The sequence below is a fragment of the Euprymna scolopes genome, chromosome 40, assembly GCF_053919585.1.
Source record: "Euprymna scolopes isolate OS-2025 chromosome 40, ASM5391958v1, whole genome shotgun sequence".
Classification (NCBI taxonomy): Eukaryota; Metazoa; Mollusca; class Cephalopoda; order Sepiida; family Sepiolidae; genus Euprymna; species Euprymna scolopes.
The window spans coordinates 50,545,469-50,565,435 of record NC_136521.1 but is presented as its reverse complement, the minus strand read 5'-3'; the positions used below and the strand labels follow the sequence as shown (position 1 = coordinate 50,565,435).

General features: G+C 35.3%; 2 protein-coding genes across 5 annotated transcripts in view; one reads left to right on the top strand and one right to left on the bottom strand.

The window, feature by feature from the left end:
• The window catches only part of LOC145265556 (BAR/IMD domain-containing adapter protein 2-like), a 213,332-nt gene extending 203,544 nt beyond the window's left edge, over window positions 1-9,788 (bottom strand). For all 3 annotated transcript variants that reach the window (XM_080121524.1, XM_080121528.1, XM_080121525.1), the window contains exon 1: window positions 9,627-9,788. In XM_080121524.1, coding sequence (XP_079977650.1) covers window positions 9,627-9,674 — 48 coding nt within the window. In that variant the 5' untranslated portion in view covers window positions 9,675-9,788. The remainder of the gene's footprint in view (window positions 1-9,626) is intronic.
• Window positions 9,789-9,807: 19 nt separating this feature from the next.
• LOC145265557 (uncharacterized) overlaps window positions 9,808-19,967 on the top strand; it is a 62,490-nt gene continuing 52,330 nt past the window's right edge. Inside the window, exon 1 of one of the 2 annotated variants that reach the window (XM_080121529.1) lies at window positions 9,808-9,946. In XM_080121529.1, coding sequence (XP_079977655.1) covers window positions 9,926-9,946 — 21 coding nt within the window. In that variant the 5' untranslated portion in view covers window positions 9,808-9,925. The remainder of the gene's footprint in view (window positions 9,947-19,967) is intronic. The other variant, XM_080121530.1, reaches the window with a different exon arrangement.

Here is a 19,967-nt window from a genome sequence, read left to right as displayed (position 1 = left end):
AATAAAGCAAACAATTTTGATTGAAAAATAAGCAATTTCAGATTCTGATGAAAAAAGTATTGGAAGTGTGAATCCTTAAATCCGGGCAACGTTGGGTGTCTCTACTAGTATAAGTTTAAAATGGAAGTTTACATAGATATGAAAACATGGAAGGTTTGTTTATATTTTTAGAGTTCTTGTAGAATAAGGGAAATTCATGAGCTGAAATATTGAAGTCTGCCTCGATAACTTTAAGACTGTGAATCACCCACGGCTCTTAAAAAAAATCGCACTCAAAACTTCAACCTGATGACTCGTATCACATTCGATTAAAAGCTAATAAAAGTCAATGTTCATTTGTTTTCATTGTAATAAATTTGGTGAGAAATGTTGAGAGTATTCAAAATTAAGGTAGATTTTTACCTGGTTTCCATCTTAACATTTTCCTTTAAAATGACAAAGTTTTTCCGGTATGCTGAAAACGAATATCGCAATCAAATTTTTTATGCAAATCAGTAGTTTTCCGGATATTAAGCTACGTCATTTCTTATGTTGTTGCTGTTGGCCATCTTGGAACACGCTCGTGCATGTAAACGCACCCCCGGAAAATTATGCGCACATGTACCAAGACGGCCACCAGAAATAACATAAGAAATTACATTGGTTTATATCCGGAAAACGACTTATTTATGGGAAATTTGAATGTGATATTCGTTTTCAGCATACCTGAAAACCATACAAAGGTCGACATTTTAAAGGAAAATGTTAAGATGGAAAGTGAGTAAGTTTATACGTTTGTTTTTGATGAGCAGACGACAATGTTAAGGAGTTGTGTGTAGGTCGATTTTAAAGTGGGGTTAAACCAGCTTCCCGAAAAAAAAAGAGAAAAGGGGCACTCTGGTTGGGTCCAAAAATAGTAATTGTCGCAGTATAGAGGGTTTCCCATCATTTACTGTATTTGCTTTTGCACCAAAGCAAATTAGGAACAAGGCTGTTTTTAAAAGTGGGGTTAAACCAGCTCCCCTAAAAAAAACGGGCACTCTGGTTGAGTGCAAAAGTAGTAAATGTCACAGTATAGAGGGTTTCCCCTCCATTGACTGGGACAAATCACCTTAAGTGCAGCATCTGCAGAACAGATACTACACTTTGATCCCAGCCAGAAGGTTTCCCCTCATTTACCGGAAGTCTGTTCGCTTCTTTTTTGTTTTTTTGTTTTATACGAAAAAGCTTAATGCACATGCGGCGATCGAAAATTGAAGATTTATCTTTTGAAAGTCGGGCAAATTAAATAGACAGGCTACCCCGGTTGTTAACTCGTAGATATCATTTAGGCGCGATATAAAAAACTTTAAAAAGTTGTGAGGCAACCAATCGGTTCTCGGAAAAAAGCCTTTCTTGGACATACAGTAAAAAAAAACAAAACAAACATAAACAAAACACACACACAAACAAACCCAAACAAAACCACACACACACATTTTCGCTTTTATATTTATGGATACATCACCTTTCACCAATCCTTAATTTAGGAAGCTCAAAAAGAGCATATAAGAAATAAATGACAAAAAATATATATTTCAAATTTCATGATGTTGACCATCTTACAATTTATTCCTTTAAGTATATTGACATTTACAATTCTTGACAGTGTCTGTTTCGTAGCACAAAATCACTCATTTAATTATTATATCAATCAATGAATCTATTTCGCCCTTAACCTTCCAATTTTCGGATTTTGTAATCATGCCCATATGCATTTTATTTTCTTTTAATGGGTTAATAGAAGTTAAGGGCAGAATAAATTCATTAATTGATATAATTAAATTAATGATTTTGCGCTCCGAAACAGGTGCTGTCAAGAATTGTGAATGTCAAGGAATAAATTATAGATTGCAAGATGATCAACATCATGAAATTTGGAATATAAACTTATGTCATTCATTTGTTTATATATATATATATATATATATATTTGGGCATCATTTTTTTCCTCCTCATCATTGGTTAATTATTTTATTTATCCTATTTTTTCCATTGGTCGAAGAGAAAAAAACCAAACCAAAATACTTTAGAAGTTGTTCGAAACCAGTTAGATTAACTTATCCCTGATGATGAATCCTGAAGGAATGGAAATGACTTGAACTTATAATAAATATGGTGATTACATCAGCCAGTTCCTGCCAAAAGTTAAGTCTGTTAATCGGAAGTTTGAAAGGGTCGAAAATAGCATTAAGAGACAAAACATCTATTTTATTTAATGAGATATATATATATATATATATATAGGGTGACCCCCCCCCCCAAACGGGCCCCAACTCTAATTAGGCCCCGTTTCTTAGTATTTTGTCCGAATGAAATGAAACTTTGGTCATAACTAGTTTATTATATTCAAAACATCACATCAAAACACTAGGGTCTTCGGTCTTTTTTTCTCCGCTGACTGTAAAATGCTCAGAAAAACAATTGAATGTCCCGTTTTTTTTTTGGGTCACCCTGTACTAGCAGACCGCCCGGCATGAACGGTCATAAATTATGTCATTCATTATATATATATATATATATATATATATATATAATGGAAAAATATAAAGGTATTTGCAGCTTCTCTTCCAATTTTCGGATGTTAATCATGTCAAATCACACTTCGTTTCCTTTTTGTTGCTATTTCTTCTGGTGAGTTAAGGAGGATATAGATTCACTGATTGATATAATAATTAAGTGATTGCTTTTGTGCAATGAAACAGATACTGTCAAGAATTGTATAAGTCAACTGAATTAAAGGAATAAATTATAAGATGGTCAACATCATGAATTTTGGAATATAACTTTTTGTCATTTATTCTCTACATTGCTCTGTAATTACATTGAGCTTCTTAAATAAGGACGGATATATATTATAAGAAAATATATTTCTACAGAAATACACACACACACACACACACACACACACACACACACACACACACACACACACACACACACTAGCAGGCCGCCCGGTATTGCTCAGTCGTAAAATACGCTATATATATTTTGATTAACGCACATTTTGTATTAATTTTTACATTATATTGGACCCAATATATTGCGATGATTTAAAAAGTTTAAAAAAAAAAAAAAAAAAAAAAAAAAAAAGACTTATGTCACTACAGAGAATTGAAACCAAAACGTTTAACTTACGATTTACTTTGGCGTTAATACCTGATTTATGGAGACATGTTTCCTGCAAGGCTAAAAATTAAAATATGCACAATAGCTGTTACGTTGCACAAGCATATTCGTAAGGCCGTCGTTCAACCTTCACCTGGCAAATCCCATTTGTTTAATTTTCACTCTTTTGCACCGATTTTCCCCGGCTAAAACCAAAATGTAAAGTTGTGCATGGGTTCGAATACCCTATATATTAAGTTTCATCTATGTAAACTAAAAACTGATAGGAGTTTGGTAGGCAACATGTTTTAAACAAATATACATATGCATACATAAATATATATAGAAGGATGTTTGGGTTTACTATAACCTTTTTACACAAATATTATGCAAGTATAAACCGTGTAGAACATGCTGCACGAGTGTGGTCCCCCTCTGTTGCTGCATGTGAAATGACACCACAAAAATAGTGAAGAAATGATGAATGTGTTTTCGCCAAGTTTCAGAAAAATCTAATGGATGAGGCAAAAAAGTTATGGGATAAAAAGTGTCATATTTTGCAATTTTGGGGTATTTGTGACCCCTTTCGTGCTCCAGGGAATGCTGAATCCCAGTGAAAATGGACAAACTGGTTCAGTTTCACTCCTTACGACATATTTGAATTCAGCACCATGGAAAACCACTATATAGACATATAAAGTTTCTGAGTAACATGAAAAAAGACCTCCAAAAAAGGCATGTTCTTTTAGCCCAAAGAGTCCCAGAGGGATGTGAACCAGAATTTTGCCAGGGTCACACATACTGAATTTATATTAAAAACAATGGGCTTCACATTTTGGCAAGTTTCAGAAAAATCTAATGGAGGAATCAAAAGTTATGGGGCAAAACATGTCATTTTGGGGCATTTTTTTTTACCTCTTGAGCCCCTGGGGACGCAACAGGAATTTTTGCAAAAAATTTTTTTTTACTGTGCACATCTATTTAATGACGCAGAATTTGTGACAATTTCAGGAAAAACTAATGGACGGTCATCTGGCAATCGTCCGGACTAACAGATGCACAGACCCCACTGAAAACATAGGTCCCTCTCCGCTAAATCAGGGGCCCAATATCTGCATGAATATAATTACACGTAATAGTTAACTAATGACGATCATCCCATAGGAAAACCGAAAAAACTAATAGGGAATTAATTAAAATTAATGTTTAAAAGGATATGCAAATTGGCTAGATCTTTTACAGATGAATGCAGGCCCTGTCGGTGGGGCATTAGAATACGCCGACTGCCCCCCTGCAGAGGGTAAAAGTCCCTCAATGGGGGTCCTGGATATGCCCTTAAACTATATCCAGTAGTGAGCCCCCAGCTTGTGGGCTTTGGGGAGTGTGAAGCCACCCTTTAATTACCATTGCTCCCAGGTCCACTCTGACCCGGAGTGGTAGTACCTGTTAGGGTCCCAACTATGGATTAAATAGAAACCAACGTGAAAACAAACATATTCTATTAAAAAAAATTTTCTTCAAAATCTTTGGATTCGGCATTAAATCACTCGGAAAGGGTTGATATGCCGTAAAACAAAAACAACCAACCAACAGATGAATGCAATTCCACGACCCATATATAAAGAAATTTGTATTTTTTTTTTAAATAAATAGAAAAGAGGGTTTTTAATATGAATATAAGAAATAAGAATAAGAAAAACTAAATTCATAAGGGTATATATATATATATATATATATATATATATATACAAGCATAGGGTATGATTGACTCATATAGGGCTGGCTCATCTATCACTATTCTCTTTCTCTGGATACCAATACACGAAAGAAAAACAAAAAGAAGTATAGAGCTAATTAATTCAGGCGAGTGCATGCGTCGAGTTTAAGCATGTTCATTTTGGACTTTGAAGAGTAAACTTAGCCTCTATGCATTCTGACAACATGAACCTAAATAAGTACATAGAAAACGCTGCCAAGTCTGATGCAAAAACGTTTAGCTCCCTTTATCGGACTAGAAAACTTCTAACACCTGCCAGTATCTTATCTCTCTATAAGAGCCATTATTCGCACCTACATTGAATTTTGTTGTCACATCTGGGCTAGTGCACCAACAAGTAGCCTCTTCCTCTTCGACAAGTTGCAAAAATGAATTTGTAACACAATAGATCTCACATTGGCTGCCTAACTCCAGCCCCTCTCGCATCGCTGCAGTGCAGGTACTTTCACGGAATGCGACCCGATTAGCTTACTGCATTTGTAACCCCTCTCCCTCGACGCTCTTGGTCTTCTCCTATCCTGTGTCACATTAGTTTCTCGTGACAAGATTGGGGGGTAGAAGCATTTTATTTTTAATTTGTCTGTGTGTGTATATATATATATATATATATATATATATATATATATAAATAAATAAAGGTAGAGAAATAGTTGGGACGGGAGGCAAAGTCTTAGTTTTACTACGATTTTGACCTTTGATTTTTTTTTTTTTTGTAAATGTAAGAAAACAATTTAAAAAAAAAAGAAAAAAAAAAAAAAAGAAAAGAAAAACCCCCGAAGACCTTACGTTTTAAACGTTGCTTCAGGCGACGACATCCTCCTCTGCGGTGAGACCACCCATCTCCATTATTTATACGTCACGTGACTGCCCTCTCCTATACACCCATGAGGAAGGGAAGGAGCATCCTTTATTTCTTTGTTGAAGGTTTCCGGCCAGTAACAAGTCGTTTGCATTTCGGCCTAATTTGAGATTGTCACAATCTCCCCCACCCCCCTCGCAAAAACGAGAACAAGTGGGTTCAATCGTAGAATAGGAGCCGTCGGAGAGAAAACGGCACTTGTGCATTTGTGTTACTTTGAACATTTTTATTTATTTCGATATGGCAGGCTAATGTTCTCACGAAAGAAAAACAAAAATGGATGAAAAAAAAGGGGGGGGGGAGAATATGCAGAGTATAGTGCTGCTGCTGATATATAACCAGTAATTTCGTGACTCATCACTAAGTCTAAGACAACAGCATATTATTTTCCTTGTTTTGATTCTCAGGTATATATCCATTGATATATGTTTTTATGTAGAGTGATGTGAACCTTAGTTGATTAATTGTGTCTTACTATGTCGGACTCGAGAGTCAAAATAATGAAAAGAATATGCTGTTGTCACAGCCCTACTCATCAACATAGGATACTCTACGTGGTTTTAATGTTATCTAAAGACAGAATAACATCTGTTTTAGAGCAAGTAGTATGTTGAAAACTTTGTCGTTTCGCTCACATGGAATCTAACAGCCGCTAACATTTGATGGATGTAAACATCCCATGACTGTTCGTTGTTTCTTAACTTCTTTGCTAAGACGTCATGCATCTTTCTATGGAATCTCTCTACTTTACCATTACTTTGAGGGTGATAAAATGACGTGGTCACGTGATGTATATTTAGTTCCTCTCACACCTTTTTCATTACCTTGTTTTTGTTTTTAGGCCCATTCCCATTACCCGTTAAAGGCTGCAGTGCCGTACTGCCGTGGTGCCCGAATCTGGGAAAAATCTCGTCAATCAACAGATGCACCACTGTTTCTGATTTTTTTTATTAGCAACGGGAAACGCCTCCGGCCAAAAATGTTTCTATTTACCGGTTGTTCATATTGTAAAAAAAAAAAAAAAAAAAAAAAAAACATACGGTACTTGTACAGTTTAATCAAGACATTAAAAAAATGAAAATATCGAAAAAAAAAAAAAAAGGTTATATTGTACGTATCCATTATAAACTGAAGATCTCCGAAAAAATTTAATTTGATCGAGTAGTTTTTTTTTTTTTTTTTTTTTTTTTTTTTTTACAGCAGAAAAACACGTTTTTATGAGAGCGCGTTGAAGTCGGCCATTATGGAAATTTTTAACGCACCACGGGGAGATAAATGTAAAGCGCCGACACTCCCTCCCCATCTTTAATAAACCTTTTGCTCGGTATCATGTTTTTTTTTCGCTGTAAAAAAAAAAAAAAATAATAAAACCTACTTGATGAAATTAAGTGCATTTTTTTTTTCGGAGAACTTCGTTTCATAACGGATACGTACAACATAACTTTTTTTTCGATATTTTCATTTTTTTAATGTGTTGATTAAACTGTACAAGCGCCAAAAGTAAAATAAATTCATCGTTATTCATGTTTCCAATGTAATTCTCTCCCCTCCCGTCAAAAAACTAAAATTTTGAATGTCATGTTTTGGCGCCTTCCCCCTCCCCTCAAACTTGAAAAATTGCTAGGGGTGACAGGTCTCGTTAAACGCTAAGTGGCCAAAAAGTGTGTGCTCATTTTACATTAAATTGTGTCTTTTTTTTTTTTTCTCTTCAAAATTTCTTCTTTCATATTATTTATAAAAGGCCGCTTAAACGTCATGTAAAAATTTACCATATATATATATTATTTTTTCAATATTTTCATTTTTTTTTTTTTAATGTCTTGATTAAACTAAACAAGTGAAGAAAAAAAATACTTTACTGGTACGTACACCACATACACTTTTCTGTATTTTCTTTACTTTTAATTGCCGTCACAATTGCCAATCTGAATAAGAACCCGTTTTTTTTTTTTTTTTTTTTTTTTTTTTTTTTATTAAATTGTTAGGTGAAAGAGTACAGGGTAGTTACAACCCTCCCATGTTAAGAATGCTTTTATAAATAATACTATGATTTCAGCGCGGTACAATAAGTGCATAAGTATTCCACTATCCATTGATCCGCTATTACTTTTGGGAGAAATGTAACAAAACAGACTGCAGTTACTTCCCTTGTTTATTCTGTTATTCCAAAAATCACGTAAATTGATCAAGCAATTTCTTCAAAAACTACTTTCATTAATAATTAATTTTCTACTTTATCATTTTGTGATTTTTGAATACGTTACTAATTTCGAGGTGCTTGGCTTGCGCACTTACAGCGCTATTTTTTTATTTTTTTATTTTTTATAATAGTATTTAAGTTTTACGATAACTTCTTTTTAAAGTTGTTAAATGAACATATACAATAGTTATAAAACACCCTCCCATGTTAAGAATGGCTCTCTAAATAACATTATTTCAGTGCGGTACATTAAGTGCATAAAGTACCAATTTCGACATGACAAGTAGATACCATTGAAATTCAATATTGCAATTTTTTATTTTCGTTCTAATTTCCGAAGAAACGACGAAAAATCTTCGTGATATACGTTCCGTCTCGGAACAAAGATGTCATTCCAAAAATCACGTAAATTGATCAAGTAGTTTTATTTTTATAATTAAAATCGAAATTTACCATAATTTTTAACGATAGATAATCTTGTAATTATTTTTGAATACAGACAATCTCGGTAGTCGAATTGAGTTGTCGCAATTGAAATTTTAAAACAAAACGACAGTTCCTGGCTCAATTCTTCATGAAATCTGATTTTATTTTAATTAAAAAAGTTCGGTACTTATGTACTTTTGTTACTGTGATGAAATAACGCTATTATTAAGAAAGCCATTATTAACACGGGGAGGGGAGCGTGTTTTGTCTACTTTCACTTAATTTGATATAAAAGATATCGTAAAACTTGAATTTAATTTGAAAACATTAAAATAAATAAATAAGAATATAGCCCGATAAAAGTGCATAAGCACCAAAATATCTAATCGACTAATTTACGTAATTTTTGGAATATGAAATCCTCGGTTCGTGTCGAGAACGTACGTATGCAGATTCTTCTGCGTTTTTATTTGGATATTTTTTTACGACCTGTCCCAGCGTAGTATAATCCCCCCCATGTTAAGAACGGTTTTCGAGGTTGGGGATGTTTATTCCGAAAGCCGTTCTTAATATGGGGAGGTTGGGGTGTTTATAATACGCTGGGGCACGTCGTAAAAATTTACCTTTTATTATTATTTTTTTTTTTTTTTTTTAAATAAAGTGTACTTTTAAATAAGCCCTAAAACTCTTTTTGAAAAATACGGTCGTACCGTATGCACTTACGCTACCGTGCTGGGTACTCACGCAGAGAGTGATCCGTGCTGAAATAATAACGTTATTATTTTAAAAGCCATTCTTAACATGGGGGAGGGTATGTTTTGTACCTATTCTGTACTTTAACCTTACAATTGAATAAAAAAAACAAAAAAAAACTTTAATTAAACTTGGAAATACGATTTAAAAAATAGCGCGGATCAGTAAGTGCTCTGCATAAGTGCATAAGTACCCTTTTTTTTAACTTGAAAATATATATAAAACAAAACAAAAAAAAAAATAAATAAATAAAAAAAATAGTACGGTAACAGAAGTGCATAAGCACCAAAAATACAAAAACACTTAAAATATTAATTCAATTAAATAAAATCTGAGAAAAAAAAAAAAAATCCAAAAATAACTGTAAAAAAATAAATGAAGCGAGTTAGCTGAGAATACAGTAATTTACAATAAACACTTTTATATTTTGTTAAAGGTTGTTTACATCTATCATTATTTTATTAACAGAAAAAAGAAATACTTACACGATATATTTGTTCTGTGACTTTGTGGGCTTCTTCGCTGTTTTTCATAATTCCAATAGTTTTTATCTTTAAATTAAATTTTCTAAAAGCAAAAAAAGAAAAGGTGGTAGACCAATACGTCGTCGCCTTTATAACAAGTAGAGAAACATTCAACAACAACAATAATAATATTGATAATAGAGTCCAGAGTCTGTTTCAACTGATGCGCGTGCACACACGCACTGGCCACGCACTTGTCTTCGTCACCTGAAACAGGAGTTTCGCTTGTCGTTGTTGTTGTTGTTGTTGTTGCCACCCATATGACGAAGGCGAACCAAAAGGTCAGTGGCTTTTTTTTTTTTTTTTTTTTTGAGGGGTGAGGTCTTTCTCATCAAAACTCCACGGAGTTTCGGATATGTAGGTGACAGGTAAGGCGTACAAGAAGGTTTCTAAATATGACACGTTTTTTTTTCTTCGCATTGTTAATTATAACACACACACACACACACACACACACACACATACACACGCGCACGCGCACGCGCGTGCGCACAGAAGTGACTGGCTTAGTGGTTAACAACACGAACTGGTAACCTGGATGTGCCAAGTTCGAATCCAGTTTTCGCTCTGGAATTGCCAACTTTTACGTGGTCTCTCCCGCAAGTACCCGATATCCTTGTAGAAAAAATTCTTGGGTTTGTTTTACAATCCACAGAGAATAAAAAAAGTGGTAAAAAAAAAAAAAAAAAAAAAATCAAATATATAACAAATAAATGTTACCAAAGGCAAGATAAGTTACTCTTCTATCTGGGTGGGTTTTTACTGAATGTAAAATGTTTATACGGCTCGAAAAACAAGCAATGTCAATTTAAAATAATAATAAAAAAAAAAAAAAATGGCCGCGTAACAAATACATTGCGGCCGTTTTTTTTTCTTGTGGATGCCATAACAGTTGACATTGCTAGTTTTTCGAGCCGAATAAACATTTTAAATTAAGTAAAAACACTAAAAAGTAAAAACCCACCCAGTTAGGTTGAAGAGTAACTTTTATTGCCTTTGGTAACATTTATTTGTTATATATTTCATTTTTTGACCACTTTTTTTGAATCTCTGTAGATTGTAAAACAAAACCCAATCTATGTATCTATAAAAGTGTGTGTGTGTGTGTACATTTCCCTATGCAATAACTCTGTCAATTTTCAGTCTATAGACTCGAAATTTGATATACAGGGTATTGAGATTTGGGAAAATCTTTGTAATCCATTTTTGGCCAGAAATATGGTTGTTAAGAGGTCAAAGTTCAACGATTTGACCTTTGAGAACTTTACCAAACTCTTCCATCAATTTTGGGTCTAAACACTTGAAATTTTAGATATAGGTTCCTTGGACATGGATCTAACTTAATAACTTGATTTGAGCCCCAAACAGTAAATGTTAAGGGGTCATAATAGGGGTCAAAGTTTTAAAAAAATCGACCTCTGCGGTCTCTACCAAATTACTCAGACAATTTCTAGTCTAAACATTTGAAATTTTACATAAAGGGTATTCAGAGATAGAGCAAGCTTTTTAATCGGTTTGGGTCGAAAATTTGAGCTACCAATATATAAATATATGTATTTTTGCATGTCTGCCTAAAACTTTCGACAGAGGCAACGGATTTTAACCAAGATCAATATCGTTTTGAAGCTCGACCCTTCAGACGACAAATACAGAAAAATTGGCTAAAAACATTAATTTCTTCACCCTCAACTGGACACTTTTCTACAGGGAGAGGGTCGCTTTTTTCACCGATATTTTCGAAAGTCATCCCCTCTTTTCGATTGTCTAGCCTTAATTTAAACCTACGTCACTTCCAGTTTGACGGTGGTTGTAAAAGCAAAGATGTCACGTTTTGTCCCGTTCTTCCTCCTTCATCTTCTATTTTTATAAAAAAAACTCGCGTTGCAGTTTTGGCTTCAAATGTATTTATACATGTTTTATTCTTGGAATTTCACTCAACGCTTCTAACGGATATAAACAAAAAAACTACCCAGATTATATATATATATATATATATATATATATATATATATAGAGAGAGAGAGAGAGAGAGAGAGAGAGAGATTGGTTTGAGGAATAAGTTAAGAGCATTTTTATCAAAGATTTTTATTTAAACAAAAATTCCACTGAATGAAGATGATTAATAATCGTGTTGTAATCACAGACCATTTTTTCCACCAATTCACGACTTGCTTGATGACATTCTCCTTCAAAACTGAGATCCTCTTGTCAAGACCAGAAGGGGCGTGTCGTGGGCGTCAAAATCGCCATTTTTTAAAACTTTGCAAACCATTTCCGTTCTGTAGGCTCGTCTATGACATCTCCGTATACCGTGCAAATGTCCCTGGCTGCTTTAGCCGCTTTCTGGCCTCGATAAAATGTAAGGACGAGCAAGTGTCGAAAATTCCATTTTCTAAGCATAAAAAAGTAATAAAAAAGATATTAAATTAGCCAAAAAAGACAATTGACACAGTTTTGTATGGCAGGAAAAGCTCTATCGGATAAATGGTATACATTTTTCTGGTTGGTTGGTTGTTTTTGTTTTACGGCATATCAACCCTTTTCAGGTTATTTAATGCCGAATCCGGTGATTTTGAAGAAAATTTGTTTTTAATAGAATATATTTGTTTTTTGCAAGTCAGTTTCTATCTTAACCCATAGTTGGGACCCTAACAGGTACTACCAGTCCGGGTCAGAGTGGACCTGGGAGCAATGGCAATTAAAAGGTGGCTCCACACTCCCCAGAGCCCGCAAGCTGGGGCCTCACCATCGGATATAGTTTAAGGTCATATCCAGGACCCCTATTGAGGGACTTTTACCTTCTGCAGGGGGGCAGTCGGCGTATTCTTATGCCCCACCGACAGCGCCGACATTTCTCTGGAAAGGAAAAAGTTGTAAGAAAAAAAAAATATAAAAACGCTAGGAACTTATATTCCCCAAACCAATATTTGTGAGCCAGCTTAATCGCTAACATGTCAGAGAAGGAAAAGAAGTAGAAATCCACAGCACACAACGGCAGTCAGCGATCGTTGTCGAGTGGGTGAGCCCGTGATCTTGCACAGCGGCACTCAAAAACACTGACTGGACACAAATAAATAAACGCGTCAGTTGAATCAAAAACTACATCTCCCCTAAAATGTAGCAATCCTCGAGAGGCTCTTGGCCTCAATACACGGTGAGGTTCTGGATATAACCTTAAACTATATCCGATAGTGAGACCCCAAACTTGCGGGCTTTGAGGAGTGTGGAGCCACCCTTTAATTGCCATTGCTCCCAGGTCCACTCTGACCCGGAGTGGTAGTAACTGTTAGGGTCCCAACTATGGGTTGAATAGGAACCGACTTGAAAAAAAATAAACAACTATATTCTATTAAAAAAAATTTTCTTCAAAATCACTGGATTCGGCATTAAATAACATGAAAAGGGTTGATATGCCGTAAAACAAAAACAACCAACTAATATGCGGTGAAGTAATAGTACAAAGTAAAAGGTACTGAGGTAGGTACTGAGGTAGGTATAAGGAGATGCCCACGGGCGTAGTCGTGGCGAAATTTGAAATGTAGGTGACACTGCAACTTCAGCTAAGAAAATATATTTTTATAAAAACGTGTTAAGTCTTGTTTAATAATAAAAAATGACAATAATTTGTGTGTGGGTTGCACTTTATTGTCGTTGGTTTCTTTATATCCACATTGGAAAGAATTTTCACTGCAGGGAACCTGATCATCATCATCATCATCATTAGCATAATTATCATTATCATCATCATTATCATCATCATCATCATCATCATCATCATCGTCGTCATCATCACCGTCATCATCGTCATCGTCATCATCGTCATTATCATCATTATCATCATTGTCATCATCATTATCATCATCATCGTCATTATCGTCATCATCATCATCATCATCATCATCATCATCATCATTTTTAGTTTAATGCCCATGTAACATAACTGGCAACTGGAATTGACTTCCAAACTAAAATATATCTGGCCAGGTCTTTATTCACCATCCTTTCTCTCTAGCACTTCTTTTTATCACTTTCTCACACGTTTCCCTCAGCCTCCCACTGCAAACTGTACCTGCTATCTCAACTGTTCTACATCTAGTAACACTTCCTTCAATATGGCCATACCACCAAAGTCTGATGTCCTGCACACATCTCCGTATGATGAACACGGCCTCAGAAGATGATGAACATATGGACGTTAGCATCACACATACACATGCACACGCACACACAAACGCATACACACACATGTATGCTGTCCATATTTGATCATCCTCTTAGGTCGTCAGATCTAATTCACCTTTATTATAAAACTTTTATTGAAAAACTCAATTCAGGTAACTTTATTATGTAGTAGAGCTGACATCTATTCAATGTAGCCGTCTTCATTAACTTAATAGCTTAAATGCTATTTATGTTAAACTTGAAAAATCTCCAAAAATAATTTTGTATGTTAAATTATAATGTCAATAACATGGTACAACATTAACAAATAAGAATTCGCTAGACAGAATCCAAATTTTATATTTCAGCTTAAATGCTGTTTAGATCCAAGTATAAAAATCTCACAAAAAATGTTTATATGTCAGATTAAATACTGTTTAGATCCAACTTTAAAAACTCATAAAATAATTTTATATGTAAGACTAGCAGTTCAGCCCAGCTTTGCTCGGACCCTATGTACTGTTCATAACTTTCTATGCATATGTATATATTAAAAAGTGTGCATATGTACCGTAATGCCTTTCGATATAATAGGCTTCCTTAACTACCATAGAGAAAAGTTAGTAGAAACAGCAGAGGTCAATATTTTTAAACTTTGACCCCAATTTTGACCCCTTAATATTTATTGTTTTGGGCTCAAGTCAAATTAAAATGTATGACCCATGTTCAAGTAACCTACATCTAAAATTTCGAGTGTTTAGACACAAAATTGGCTGAATAGTTTGCTAGAGACCACAAAGGTAAAATCTTTTGAACTTTGACCCGTTGGCAGCCAACTTTTCGTCCAAAAACCGATTAAAAAACTTGCTCTATGTCTGAATACACTTTATGTAAAATTTCAAATGTTTAGACCAAAAATTGGCTAAGTAATTTTGTAGAGACCGCAGAGGTAAATTTTATTTTTACTTTGACCCCTTAGCATTTATTGTTTTGAGCCCAAATCAAGTTATAAAGTTAGATCCATGTCCAAGTAACTTATATCCAAAATTTCAAGTGTTTAGACCCAAAATTGGCAGAGGAGTTTGGCAGAGTTCTCAAAAGGTCAAATCTTTAAATTTTTACCCGTTAACAGCAAAAGTTCTGGCCGAAACCTGATTAAAAAGATTTTCCCAAATCTCAATACCCCGTATATCAAATTTCGAGTCTGTAGACCGAAAAGTGACAGAGTTATTTGGTAGGGAAATGTACATAGACAGACAGACAGACACACACACGTTTTCTCTTTTATAGATATATAGATTATAATAATATTATGAACATGGTACAAAAAATAGCAATTAAAAATTGGCTATTCAGAATCCAAGTTTAATATGTCAGCTTAAATACTATTTAAATCCAACCTTTAAAATCTTACAAGATAATTTTATATTAGATTATAATAGTGTCAATAACATGGTATAACAATAACAAATAAAATTTGCTTATCAAAATCCAAATTTTATGTGTTAGCTTAAATGCTATTTATGTCAAACTTTAAAAATCTCATAAAATAATTTTATATGTTAGACGTGCCTTGCAAATTGATAGTTTTATAATCATCAAATTAATATAACGCTGTGTTGGAAATCACATTCCTTTAGATATTACTTTTCAGACAAATAAATAGGATTGAATGACGTCTTTATCCTATTAAACTCTTTTCCTATTCTTACACACGTATTGTCTCCTGTTTTCGTCGTCACGTTCAATCCTCATTCCTTTAAAACTTGATAACATGATTCACGGCACCGTGGGAGATGGGATGGTCGCTTATCTGATTGGAACACCTCTAGAGACATTTGAGGAGCATGAGGACAGAGAAGCTGAAAAGGGAACACCTCTGAATACCTGAAGGGAACAACAGGGCGACTCCACCTCCGCCCTCCCCACTCAAAAGTGCTACCCACTGAATCGTTAATGAAATTCACAATGATTTGCGGAGGGAGGGACACTTTAGTGATCGTCTCATCAGCAGAAGGTGTGATCCTAAATGGGCTTCATACCCATCTGACCGTAACCTCCAGCTCTTTATTTGTAGGCACATTTTAAAAATAATTTTTGATTTTTAGGATTTTCCCAATTAGGTATGTTGCAATTCTCTCATTTTCTCTCTCTCTCTCTCTCTCTCTCTCTCTCTCTCTCTCTCTCTCACACACACACACATAATATTATCAAAGAGTAAATCTTTAAGAAAGTAAAACTTATCAAGATCAGAAAAGCTCAACACTATCAAAGGGAGCAAAAACAATAATATTAAATGAAAGATGAGGAATAAAAGTTATATATAATGCCACCATCACGTTGACATACCGGTTCTCGCCAGAAAACCGCAATTAAGCAATATTGAACCTGGCCAGTACCACATGGGTGACCATTTGAGAAGGCGAGGCGCTGTATGTACTGCGAGGTAAAATACCAGGTTGGGAAACTGGCGAGGTCTATCCTTCTCTCAAGGGTAGATGAGACTCTCTTAAGCTATGGTAAGCAACCCATCTAGTTATGGCGTCATGATAAAAAATACCCTTGATAGCCCTGAGGATGCATCAAATATTCAGCTACAGACAAGATTTAAATTACACTAAAAAGTCGTTTAGTGAGCTCAATCTCGGCTACAGCCGCGCTGGATGGATGGATGACTTTATTTTGTCATCAGGCCAATAAGAAAAAGTTAAGGCGAAATTAAGAAAAGAAGAACCATGGTCATGGTATTTCGAAGCTAAATGCTTCTCGTCAGAAGAGAAGAGCCAGAATTATAAATGAAAATATAAAAAAAACTGGCTTAATGACATTTAGAAATGAAAAGCGAATGAAAGAATAGGATAAAATGGTAAATAGTAATGAAAAGTAGGTACAACATATGATGGTAAATCGGACCTTCAGACGACAAATATCGAAAAAATGGCCCAAAACATTAATTTCTTCACCCTCAACTGGGCACTTTTCTACAGGGAGGAGTCGCTTTTTTCACCAATATTTTCAAAAGTCATCCCATCTTTTCGATTGACTAGTCTTAATTTAAGTCTTCGCCACTTCTGGTTTTGGTGATGGATGCAATGACAAAGACCTCACGTTTATTTTTCACATTCTTCTCCTCCTTCGCAGTACGGGTTCGAGCCTGCCTGCCTTCTACCACTTTTTGTTTTTGCTCAACGCACACCTTCAAACACCTGGGCACCGCTTGGCATCCAGACTAGTCTATAATATAAATCTCACCTGTCTGTTTAAATGTATGTATGTATGTATGTATGCATGTATGTATGTATGTATGTATGCCTGCCTGCCTAAAACTTTCGACAGAGGCGATGGATTTTCACAAGAACAGTGTCATTTTGAAGCTCGACGTCTCGGATGACAAATATCGAAAAACTGGCCAAAAGCATTAATTCCTTCACAGTCATCTGGGTAGTTTTCTACAAGGAGGGGTGATTTTTTTGAAAGCCATTTTTGCAAGTTATTGGTTCGGTTGGATTGACTTTGCCTAATTTTAACATTCCGAACTTTCGGTCGTGTCATGGAGTAGCGGTACGATGTCAGATTTTCTTTCATTTTCTTTTCTGCCTTCATATCATGGGTTCGAGCCTGCCTGTCTACAACCATTTTTTTTTTGTTCAACACACACTGCAAAACATCTGGGCAATGCCGAGTAACCAGGCTAGTGTATTATGAAATAAACTGAAATAAAATGATACAAGTTTCAGTGAAGTGTTTAGTTTAAGGTTCTAACACGAAAATTTGGAGACTTTTTTTTTGTTGTTTTTTACATGGAGATCACCACTTATCAAGGCCCGGAAGCCGCTCGGAGGTAAGGGTTATTGCATGTAAAGTAATCGATGGGATAGTATCGTAGTAATCGTTAGTATTGGAGATTTGATAAAGTGTCTTACTTGCAGTAGTTAGGTGGGAAACAGGCAAACGGAAGAGAGTTCCACAGTCGTGCACTTCTAAGAAAGAAGCTCTGCTCATGAAATCTGCACATGGATTTAGGCACAGATAAAGAGTGGGGAAAATTAATGACAGTGGTTTCAGCCAGACGGGTGTTTTTCATGAAAGATTGGCAAGGGCGGGGGAACCAGAGATTGGAGCTCAAACGAGCACTTGCCATGAAAATAACGATAAAACAAAGATAGGCTCGCAACGGCTCTTCTGTAGGAGAGAGGTTGCAGGGAAGAGAAAAGGGCGTCCCCGACTAGGCCATGAAGTCTATTTTGTAATCTGTCAAGGCAGGATAGGCTGTTTTTAGCAGCTCCTGCCCAGATGTGGCAGAAGTACTCCATCCTTGGACGTACTTGGCTTTTATATAGATAGAGAATTGCATCAGTAGTGACATATCTTCTCGAGCGGTAGAAGGATCTCACCACCCATCCTCCCAGCGACCTTGGCAACAGACTTGATGTACGTGTTCCATTTCAGATCAGGAGTGACTGTTTACAAATCAAACTAGATAAAAATTTGTGGAGCATCAAGTCTTAGAAAAATCGGGAAATACTAGTATACTAATATAGTACTGCATAGTATAACCCGCCCGTCTCCCCCATGTTAAGAACAGCTTTCAAAATAAACAATAAACACCCTCAATCTCCCTTTCGGCTTTCGAGTTTTTTTTTTTTGGGGGGGGGGGTTAATTCCGAAAGCCGTTCTTTACATGGGGATGTTGGGGTGGGGGGTTCATACTACGCTGGGACAGGTCGTAAAAAATGCCTTTTTTTTTTTTTGGTTGGGGGAGGGACTCATTTTTATGAACCTGTCATGGGGACAAGTATACCTACTCGTATACAATGCAACAGGTACGACGTTGTTACAAAAGCTGGAATGTGTACCTATGTTTTATGTCAGACTGAAGATGCGTTGTTAAACGAATTCCTGGTTGAAAACAACGAAAAAAAATGAAGTGAAAAGGTTTACTCTCTTGGGCGGATTTGTTTGTTCGGAAATGAAGTGGCCTTTAATAATAGGATGTCAAGCCGAAGTTTTGAAATATTGTCGATATTATTTTGTTTTTAAATACCTTTTTATTTTTGTCAGCTTTTCTTGTTCTTTTTCTCATTCCCCTCTTCCCCTCTCGTCTCCTTCTTCCTTTCCTACTCGTATTTTTATACATTTTTTGATGACATCGTCCATTAAAAATAATTGGATATCAAGCCGAAGTAAAATATTTAAATATTTTAATAATGTTGTTTTTTCTTTTCATACATTCTTTTCTTTTCTTCTTTCTTCTTCTTTCTTTTTCTTCTTATTTTCTTTTCTCCTTTCTTTCTTTTCTACTTCTTTCCTTTTCTTCCTTTTCTTTCTTTTCTTTTTCTTTTTCTTCCTTTTCTTCTTCTTTTCTTTGTTCTTTTCTTGTTTTTTCTTCTTGTTGTCGTTTTCTTCTTTTCTTTTCTCCTTCTTTCTTTTCCTTTTTCCTTTTCTTTCTTTTCCTTTTCTTCTTTTTTCTTTTCTTCTTCCTGTTCTTTTTCTTGTATTTCCTTCTTTTTTCCTTCTTTTTCTTTCTTTACTGGGCTTCTTTTCTTTTTTCTTTTCTTCCTTTTCGTTTTCTTCTTCTTTTCTTTTTCTTTCCTTCTTCTTCTTCTTCTTCTTCTTCTTCTTCTTCTTCTTCTTCTTCTTCTTCTTCTTCTTCTTTCCTTACACACTGGATGACGTCATCCACTAAAACAGGTTGAAAACAGCAGGAAGATATGACGTCATAAATAATGAAGTAACAACAAAATGACGTCATTCATTAAAACAGAGAACATAGGTCTTGGAGTCACGGGTTGTCTATGTAAATTATAACTTCATTCTTCATCTTAATTTGTTTTTGTATATTTGTTGTGTACTTGGGGAGCGGCTGTATTTATTTGCTTCTCCACTGAGCAAATTAGGCATAAGGCCGTTTTTTAATGTGGACAGATGGGGGAGGGCGAAGGGAAAAAGGGGGCCAGCTCCCGAGAGGTGGGAAATGGGAACTGGATAGTGAGAGCCATTTGGTATATAGGGTTGCCCCTACATGGACCAAAAGATTACCACAAGGACAATGGTCTTTGATTGCAATATCTGCCGGACAGATACTACACTTTGATCTTGGCCCAAAGGCCACAAAGGTCATCCCACGGGAGGGGGGCGTGC